General features: G+C 41.9%; 1 protein-coding gene across 3 annotated transcripts in view; it reads left to right on the top strand.

The window, feature by feature from the left end:
* The first annotated feature begins 262 nt into the window (after positions 1–262).
* LOC104133758 (solute carrier family 22 member 5) overlaps positions 263–10209 on the top strand; it is an 18045-nt gene continuing 8098 nt past the window's right edge. The window contains exons 1-5 of one of the 3 annotated variants that reach the window (XM_035902485.1): positions 263–347; positions 573–722; positions 3094–3248; positions 4546–4717; positions 5701–5827. In XM_035902485.1, the coding sequence (XP_035758378.1) occupies positions 682–722; positions 3094–3248; positions 4546–4717; positions 5701–5827 (495 nt within the window). In that variant the 5' untranslated portion in view covers positions 263–347; positions 573–681. Of the gene's footprint in view, positions 348–572; positions 723–745; positions 2315–3093; positions 3249–4545; positions 4718–5700; positions 5828–10209 lie in introns of those variants that run through there. The other 2 variants (XM_035902498.1, XM_035902491.1) reach the window with 2 other exon arrangements.

Here is a 10209-nt window from a genome sequence, read left to right as displayed (position 1 = left end):
TGGGGCCCCAGCTGGATCGCTCCTGGGGTGGCTCAGGGCGGGTGGCCTTTGCCCTCTGCTGCCCAGCATCCCTGCCTGTTATTTTCATGGAGCTGCATCTGTGCCGTAGGTTAGTTATTCATTTCTGTGTGGAGGTTTTCTGTCCAAAGGGTACACTTTGATCTGGGCTCAGCCAAGGCGTTTAGGAGGAGGGAGGGGAAATCCTGTTTATTAGAAAGACTTCCATGTTCTCTTTCCCCACAGTGGAATCTCGTATGTGACAACGACTGGAAGGGACCCCTGAGCACCTCCCTGTTCTTTGTGGGCGTCCTGCTTGGATCTTTCATATCAGGACAGCTCTCAGACAAGTAAAGTATATATACCAGAGCTGCTGGCTCTGGTTTGATGCTGTTTTGTAAGCAATTCTTGTATGTGAAATTTGCTATACATGTCTTTCTGCAACAACTAACGTTTTTCTTCTGTGACTGTTTAATGTGGATGTACACAGAGTGTATAGAGTAAACGTCCTGAAGTAGAACAGAATGTTGCAAAGATTGTTAGTGAGTGTTATCTTTATCTGTTTATTTTTTCAGTGAAATCACTTCTGGAGCAAACTGGTTTTATACCAGAAAACAGGTGTAGAAGATAAGTTTCATCTGGAAAAATCAGATCAATGACATTCTCTTCTAATTACTTTGGACTATGTTCAGAGAGCTCCCTGAGGCTTGTTTTCCTTTTTTGAGGTCAAATTTAAAATTCTCTTTTTATAAATACCCATAGCTTGTCTTCCTCATCACCAAATACAACATCTAGGTCTAATGACCTGTGTTTGTGGAAGCTGCAAAGCATGAATGCTGTTCAGCTGTACTTCAGAAAAGCGAGGCTTTCTTGTTTGTTGGGGTTTTGGGGGTTTTGTTTGGTGGGGTTTTTTTCTGTATTTCTGGTCCCAGAGCGTGCTGGCTTTCTTGTTTATCAGTACAACCATGAAAAAATGGAAGGCACCATGAATATTTGTGATGTTGACAGGTTGTTGGTTTGGGGTTTGGTTTTTTTCTTTTCTTTTAAAGCTCAGTTTTTCTGATTATCTCCCTGAGATTTGCTGTGCTGTCTTCCTGATTCCCAGAGAATAATATGTGGTCCTCTAATTTGCTGATTTACTTGTGGAGTATCTGTTTCTTTGAAATGTAATTCTTATGCCAGGAACCTTGTAGCATCAGTTCAGGTCCTTTGCATGGTTTCCTGCTCATCAGGTTGGACCAATCTTGAGCTTGGAGACAAGGATCCTTGAAAAATCAACCAGCTCCCCTGGACTTCTCTTCAGAGCCATATGCCATGGGATTTTTCCAAGCAAATCGCTGATCAGGCCAGTGTTTGCTCTCACTGTGATCCTGCCTTCTGCCTTGTTCCTCCCCTCAGAATCCTGCACTTCACCATTGCACAGCCAGCAGCCATGGCTACTGCCAACCTTTACATCCTCAAACAGCTCTCCCTTGTTTGCAAGCACGGGGTCCAGCAGTGTCTCCCCTTGTCAGCTCCTCAGACATCTGCATGAGGAAGTTGTCAGCAATGCACTTCAGAACATTCCTGGGTCTTGTTCCTCCAGCAGGTATTGGAGTGGTTGAAGTCCCCCATGATGGCCAGTGCCTTTGAACACGAGGCTTCCTCTGGTTATCTGAAGGCGGCCTCTTTTACTTCTTTCTGATCAGGTGTTCTGCAGCAGACACCCAGAGCGGTGCCAGCGTTGGCCTCCCTGCTAGCCCTGACCCATAAGCTCTCAGCTGGCTGGTCATCCATCCCCAGGCAGAGCTCGGTGCCTTCCAGCTGCTCTCCTGCGTGAGGGGCCATTTTCCCTCCTCACCATGGGGAGTCTCCCACCACTTCATCCTGGTGCTGCTACAGGGCTCGAGTGCTTCGTTCAAACAGAGCTCCTGGCCCCTTACTTGCTGTGAGGGTGCCAGGTGTCTTCCATGGTGGCTAACCAGCAGGTGAAGCAGGAGCCGTTCTCTTGGTGCCAGAGGCCACAAGTTTCCCACCTTCACCATCATGAGAGTCTCCTGCTGCAGCTCCTTCACGTGGTCACCCAGATCCTCACCAAGTGCAGTCAAGGAGGCCATCGGCACAGCTCATCCAGTTATTCTTGTAGCTACTGAACAGTGGCTAGCTCACGGTCTAGAGGCCAAGTGCATCCAGCAGCCCCACGAGGAGACTGCTTCGTCAAGGCTGCACGTGGTGTTTTGCTGCTGCCATCTGGTACAGAAAATCCTGCAGTGAGCCTGAACCCTGCGTATCTGGCCAGGCGTGACAGTGAGATTGACAAAAGATTCTGCGTGTTCAAGTAATGCTCTGCTCTTAATGTGTTGTGATCTACATGAGGCTTGTGGCATTCAACTGTTGACCTCCTGGTCAAGTCTGAACTTCAGAGTGAAGTTGTATGAACCTGCACTCAGCAGCTGTCTCATCACAGGCTGTAAAGTCTGCTTGAGCTGCCCAGGCCAGGATATCAGCACTGGCTCTTAGAACAGCTTGATGGGTTGGGTTTAGGTTTTTTTTTTTTTTTTTAATAGTACAGCAATGGAATTTCTAGAATACCATAAATTGCTTCATTTTTTTACTAAGTAGAATGAAGATTGCAGCGTGGGATCACTTGCTGATAATAGCATCTTACAAACCTGGGTTTTATCTCCTTTTCACAAGCTTTCCTTTTTTTTTTTTTTTTTTAAACATGCTGATCTGTGTCATGAACTGTGTGCTCCTTGGAGGAAAAGGAGCACCTAATGCTCTTGCATTTTAAATAATTTTCTGTTGATGATTTGTCTCCCTGCTTATCCTATCTGTAAGGAAGGAATAGTGTTCTAGCCCATACCTAAAGGCAACTTAACTAGCAGCCCTTGGAATGGTATTTTCTCTTGGCCAGTGTGGATCTCTCAGTATATTTAGAATAGTTGTGCCTGTGTCACATTTCCTGAACCTCTGCTTTTTGCAGATGTTTTGTATCTCCCAAAGTATGCATATGTGTAATCGTGTGTTTCTGTTTCTGAAGATTTCGTTCATACCGTTGTATAATCATCTTTCCTTTCCCCCCCCCCTTTTTTTTTTTTAATATGTCCATGGAAGATTTGGCAGGAAGAATGTGCTGTTTGCAACTCTGGCAATGCAGACTGGCTTCAGCTTCATACAGGTCTTCTCTACCAGCTGGGAGATGTTTTCGGTGTTCTTTGTGCTGGTTGGCATGGGACAGATATCTAACTACGTGGCAGCATTTGTTCTCGGTATGCAAGTCCTGCTGGGCACAGTATGTGTTCTCTAGTCTTGTGCTTTTCCTGCTCCTTTTGGGTACTGGCTTAGGGTTGATTTGTTTTGCCAAGAAACACTATTAAGAGCGTGTCCTCACCATGCATGGATAACTCATGCTCTCCTTGGAAGTTTCCAGTTGAAAGAAGTGCAATCTGAATTAAATCTGTGGCTTACCATCCTAAAAAGGCAAAGAAACCCCAGAAATTGATTATTCTAAACAAAATCTGTCTTCCAGTTGGAAAGATAAGAGGTGTAAGACATGCTTTTTCTCGGATTTGTGTTGTGCATTTTGGGGCCTAAATGCTTAATTGATGTAAAATCTTGTGAAAGAAAAAAACAAAACCCAAGTAAACATTAGAAAGTGTCCTTAAAACAGCCTATAGTAAAAAAACTAATTGGCATAATGTTCCTGCTAGGTATATTTTCAGTTTAACTAAGAGAACATTTGATCAGATGGGAATGTGAATTACCTTCTGAAGTGGAGATTTTTAAAAAATTAGGGGTTTTTTAATTAATATTATTTACAGTGGCATTGCTGTCCAAGGTACCAGGCATTGGCAAGAAATTCCTTGCCTTGCCAAAGAAGAGCAGTGCAGCTGCAAAAACAGTATGTTGCTAACCTCACTGGAGACATCCTGCTGCCACTTCTGTAATGATCTTCCATTTCTGTGCAAATGGGGAAAATTATCTCTCTTACAGTGTCTCTTGATTTGCAGGTCCCAAAGCGTTTGGAAGGGAAGTGGTGGCCCCTGTTAGTGCATTTAATTCCACTGCCAGTAGCCCGGCCTTTGTTAGTGACCCTCCACATGTGTACGCCAAAAGGCTGCAAGATTTTTGGTTAACAGGAAAATAATCCTTTAGAAGGTGATACAGGTCAGGAATCCTTTAAAGAAGCTGATCTTTCCATAAGCTGGAGAGGACCCTGTAGGGATCAAGCTGAGACTAAGAGTTGTCAGTGTTCTGTAGTTCAGGTTTTAGCTCCTCAAGTAAAATGGGAGAGTCTGAGAATTAGAATTAGAGAAGTTTTGGCTACTTCAAGCTACAGAAATACTGTATGGCCCAGTTATCTTCCTTTTATATTTACCTGGGTTGATGCAGGATCACTGCATGAAGCAAATCTGGGGTGCCTCTCAAATTGGATGGCAGAGCGTGCTATATACTGTAACTATGCAGTGTAGTGTATTTCAGAGCTGATTGTTAGAGGTATTTCTGGTAGGTTACTTGGTTGCTATTAAGTGAAAACACTAATCTTCACTCTGTTGTTTTGAACAGGTGCAGAAATCCTTGGCAAATCAATTCGGGTGCTGTTCTGCACACTGGGCGTTTGCATATTTTATGCATTTGGCTACATGTTGCTGCCCCTGTTTGCTTACTTCATCAGAGACTGGCGGATGCTGCTGCTGGCGCTTACTTTACCTGGGCTGCTCTGCATCCCGCTCTGGTGGTGAGTATAACTAATTTAGAAGACTTTAGTCTTTAGAAGGTCTTGTCTGCAGATTTTTAAGATCCAGTCTCTAAGCCAACCAGCTCTTACCAAAGAAATTCAGAAGTGGGCAGGTGAAGAACAGACATTGTATCCTTTATTCTTCCCAGTCATTTAGCTGTAAGTCCGTAGCTTTGCGGGTGATCTGACTTGTGCCTGAAAAGCCTATTCTTAATTTTCTGTAAGCTTCTATAAAATGAAGTGATGCACATGCAAAGAAAAAGAAAAAGTCAGTAAAACTCATCCTTCTACACCGAAATCCATGAACTTTAAAGAGTAGGCCTGAAGTAAGGGCAGAAGGAGAAACCAGTTGTTTTGGCAAGCTGGGCAATGCTAGGGTGACATAAATATGACAAGCTACAAAACAGTACTTGCACATATGTGAGACCTCCGTGTTTTCTCCATAGTTAATGACATAACTAATTCTATGTGACTTGTAAAGCTTAAATAGTCCACATGGTGGCAGTGTTTCTTCAAGTACATAGCATTTATGTTTGTGATTCCATCCAGCTTCTTACAAAGTTGAATGACTCAGGTGAATTCTACTTTGAGTTGCCTTTATATGAGCGTATTTACAGTTACTAATTTTATGTGTGTCATACTCTTAAGGATATGCCTCTTAATGTACAGCATGCTGCTTGTGTATTCACACTTCTGAATTTCTTTAATTAAACTGTTTTCCCATACTTCAAAGGTTCTGGTTGCTCTTTTTTCTGAGTCATTGCTTATTTCTTTAGTATTTCTAAAATCCACAAACACATTTTAGTCTGTTCTTGTTCTGTATGCTAGTCTCCTCTTGTAGATATGATTTCTGTTGTCATTGCTATAATGTCTGCAAGATACAGCAAGTTTTGAGCCCTTCATGCCTGGAACAATGTGTATTGGTGCCTGTAGCAGTGCTTTCTGTGGACGTGCAGGCTCATCATTCTGAACCTTTTTTGCAGGGTCATTCCAGAATCTCCACGGTGGCTGATCTCCCAGGGAAGATTTCAAGAGGCAGAAGACATCATCCGAAAGGCTGCAAAAACTAATGGTATTACAGCCCCAGACGTAATACTTGACCCTAGTGAGGTAAGATTCATTCAGCTGTCCAGTTGTTTGCTGGACCTATTAATGACTGTGTACAGTGATTAATTTCCAGAGATGAGTTGAGTTACACCTGCAGTGTATTATGTACTTCTGAAATGGATAAAAGGTCATCCTTTTCCTGAAAAGCAGAATACCCTTTCCCCGCTTCTTTAAGATTTGCAAGGGCTGTCCCATTCCTATGGGAATGCCAGCATGCATTCTAATGCAAACATTTTTTGATCCAGTCTACAACCACCTTTTTGCTTTTAAACTCTAGGTTTGGGGGGAGGGTAATGAATTTGAGGTAGCTGTTGCTTTGTGATCTAAATACTCGCGCTGTACAGACTTTATGCTTGCACAGTCTAATATGAGTCTGTAAGTCTAAAACAGCACTAATCCTGGCCAGGGGCAGCGGAAAGAATGTCATTCGAGTTCAGTTCCATATTCAACTCCAATTTCTACTCCATCTTAAGGAGAGCAAAACTTGAGCTCCTTTCACGTGGAATAGCTAACAGTATCTTTTCTTCCCCCTCCATTTCTTCAACATCTTCTTGTTTCCTCTAGATATCCCCCATTTGTCTGAGCTGTTGGTGACCTTAAGATGGAGAAGCAGTTCCACACTCATTCAAACCAAAAAAACCAAAACCTTGAAAAGTCAGACAAACTGTTTGCATAATCCAGGAGAATGGGCACCTCTCAGGGCAGATCTGTAGAGTCTGTCTGGGCAGTTGCCCAATTGTGTTCTGGTTGACAGTTGACATTGTCTTATTGTTTATGTGAAAATACCTTGTATATTCACTTGCTTTACAAGGCCTCCATACCAGACTAAGGAAAATGGTTAGCCATTAAACTGTAGTGTGTTTGCTATTGATATGGAAACAGCTTCACTTGGGTTGAAGTTAGCTGAGGTGCAAACCAACCTGTTTGTCCAGACTTACTTGCAGATAGTAGGGCAGATATCCTGGTCTTACTGGAACAGAGTGAGAATGCCAGGAAAACCCAGGCCTTCTTATGATAGGTTTTGCCCTGGATTTTCATTAGAACCACGTGTATTTTCTTTGGTTTTTTCCTCCTTCCTTCTCACACTGCAGGCATGAAAACTCACCCATTGCCAGCACTACAGCAGGAGAATGGAAAATAAACTCTGGCTCCAACATCTGCTTAAGGTCACTGTCCCTGGAATCTTCCATCTCCCATTCTTAGAAAGAAATACTGATCTGTTTGCCATCTCTGAATGGGGCTGGATTATGAAGCAGCAGAAAGCAGGAGCAAGAGTAGGGATGTTGCCCCCGGGGAACACTGGGCAAGGGGAAGCGCTGCCTTCTGCAGCAGGGTGGGCTGGAGTGCATGGTGCCTATTTACAGATAAAACATTGCATGTCAGCTTTCAGAAATACAGATTAACATTCTGACACTGAAAGGAAAAAGCTCGACAAACAGACACTGTTTAAATGCAGAACTCCTGTCCATCGCTTTACTTCCTAAGGTAAATGTAATGCTGTGACCAAAAAATCTGCAAAACTTTTCTTCATCGGTGGTCTGTTTACGCTGTTCCTTTATCTGCTTTCTGAGGAGCTGTAAAGCAGAAGGCTCGCAGCTTCTCATGAGTTTTTAGGAGGCATGTTTATGCTGCAGAGAGGTTCAGAAATCCAGCTGGCCCTTAGCCTTCCTGCAGTTGGAACATGAATTCTGGACAGAGAAGCAAACTGAGCTTGTGTTTGGAGAATTCCTCGAACCCATGCAACTGGAGAGCAGTGCCTACGATATTTAGGCTCCAGAGATTTCAAAACCAGCTAGGATCCAGCAGGTGACTAGTCACAAAGAAGCCGCGGAGCAGAAACAGGCCTTGTGGGGCTGAATTATCCCATACAGGGCTGCAGAGAAATGTTTGTATGATAGGATTCATTTCAAATCATTGTTTCACCCTCCCTGCCCTTCTCGTAGCTTCTTGTTCTAGCCTGTCCTGTTAAGGATTATGTTGTCTGCTTATCCAGCTTCTAAAAGGCAGGGTCCTTTTTTCTCATCAGCTGTGACTCTCTGAATGTTACTGTTCCTGGTTTTGTTCTGTGGTTTGTTTGGTTTTTCTCTCTCTCTTTTTTTTTTTTTTTTTTTTTTTTTTTTGTTTCCTGTTTGCTGGTTTCTTGGCAATGAATAGCGGCAAAACTGGAGAGTACTTAGGAAAGATCATGTGATTTATGAGAAAGGGCTGTGAGCTGTAAAGCTGACTGCAGGCTGTGGTGGGAGGCTTGGCTTCAGGCAGAATGAAAGCTATCAAATACAAAAAACTGTTTACCTTTGGTAGAAAATGAAAATTTATGAAAACAAATACACTGAAGGTTGGCATGCACGAGCGTCAGACTGCTATTATCCTCCAGGGCTTCAGAACAAAACATCACTCAGAAAGAATTTTCACCTGACTACAGGGGTTACATAAACTTCATGTTCCCATTAGCTCACAGTTTAAAAGGCATTGAGGAGATAATGTATATTTTGAGTTGAGGGGCAAGAGCTAAGGGCCCCAAATGTCCAGCAACAAGCTTGCCAAAAGAGACATCACCATTTGAATTTGGAAGAGCAGTTGATGAGGAATTAAGTTAAACTAATGGTTGCTTTTGTCTCTTTACTGGTGTGTTGTGTCCTGCAACAAGTCCAGCTACTTCTGCTGGACCAGCCTGATGTTTTAGGGGAAAAAAGTATTGTAAGTTGAACTAACACAGAGTAGAGGATGGTATATTAGGCCAGGCGGAAAGAGTTCAAAAAAGTTCATAGGAGTGAGTAATTGCACTATTCTGAAGCTACAATCATAGTTTACTTTTATTGGTAACCATTTACACATACCATGATGGAGTACACAGTGCCAACAAAAGGCATTCAGTCTTTAAACATACAGAAATTTAATTTGACATTCTCAGGTCACGCTGACTTAAAAAATCAAGGGAGGAAGTAATTTTGTATGTGGTTTATTGTGCTTGCACGTAATAGAGGTCTGTCAGGCAAGAGAAAGAGTCGTGGAAAGAGAAGTCTTCACGTAAATATTGTGAGGCGTCTTGGCAGCTTACAACTCAAAAAATGTCAAAATTTTAAAAATGTCAGTAGTACCTTTTTACATTTGATAATTTTGAGCTGCCATGGTGGGTGCTTGTTTCTTTCTTGATTAGATTTCTAACTGTTGGTAGAGTCACAGATTCACATAGATAGAAAATGTCCTAACAGAAAAAAGAATCTCTCTGGAAGACTTTAAGATCAAAATCTTGTTAATGTTCTTACTGTTAGACTGTTAAAAACACCATTAATGAGTAATTAATAAATAAATACCATTGATGAGTAAGTAGCCTGTGATAAATGCTGAAAACATACAATCTTTTGCAATAACAAAAATATGACATGTCTAGAAAACTGTGATTCTTCAGCCATATAGTGTTGCTTTATCAGAGTTGATAGTTTTAATCAAGGGAACTTGTCCCCTTAAATCACCTTTTCCATATTTTGAAAAATCTCTCCCTTATTACTCCTTGTTAGGGGTCTAAATTTAAAAAAAAAAAAAAAAAACAAAAAACAAAAAAAAAAACCCCAAACCTTAAATTATTTCCTTTTTTTACAATCTTATAGAGCACAAAACTTGTTTGCGTGTTTCATGGGTGAATATCTTTGCATTGTTTACATGGAAGTGGTTTTATTTTGAGGAGCTGGAAAGTTTCATGGGGAAAGGAGAAGTTTGTTGTCTTTCTCCTTACATTCTTAGAAGAAGATCTCAAAACCAGGCTGTGTAATGATGGGGACTCTTCAGCTCATTAGCCAGTTTGTCTCAGTTTAAATACATTACTGCTCGATGCGGCACGAGGAGTCATTTACAAATCTGTCCTGCTTCAGTTTAATCTTGTTATTTCTTGTCTCGTCCACACTGGATGTAGAGGACAGTTTACCACTTTTTTTGCTGTTTTTTGAAGGCCATTCTTGGTCTTTTAAGACTCCCTCAGTCTTCTGGCCCTTAGGCCAAATAAACCATCTGCTTTCAGACTTTTACAGATCACATTTTTCAAATGTCTCGTCATCCTTGTTGCTCTCTTCTGGTCTGGGTGCAGTTGATTTGCACAATCCTCAAGATGCAGTCCTTAAAACTGGACGTAAGAACCCTACCAGTAGTGACATACAAATCATAAATTAATGCTGTTGCTTTAGAATTCAAGTATAAAAGTAACTATAAGCAGTTGCTTTAAGGAGCCTCAGGCAGAGAAAACAATTATAAATTTTAGCCTAAATTTTAGGTCATCTTAAATTAGGAAGGAGCAACTACTTTCACAGGTAGTTGGCTCTTACGACTTATATGTGTTTGGTTAAAAGTGGGGCACCTGTTTCAGCTCTGCAACATATCAAAATACTGATGTA

Source organism: Egretta garzetta, unplaced genomic scaffold (genome assembly GCF_000687185.1).
Source record: "Egretta garzetta isolate BGI_Z169 unplaced genomic scaffold, ASM68718v1 scaffold1, whole genome shotgun sequence".
Classification (NCBI taxonomy): domain Eukaryota; kingdom Metazoa; phylum Chordata; class Aves; order Pelecaniformes; family Ardeidae; genus Egretta; species Egretta garzetta.
Note: the sequence above shows the minus strand (reverse complement) of the source record. Positions and strands in the feature narration are given on the sequence as shown.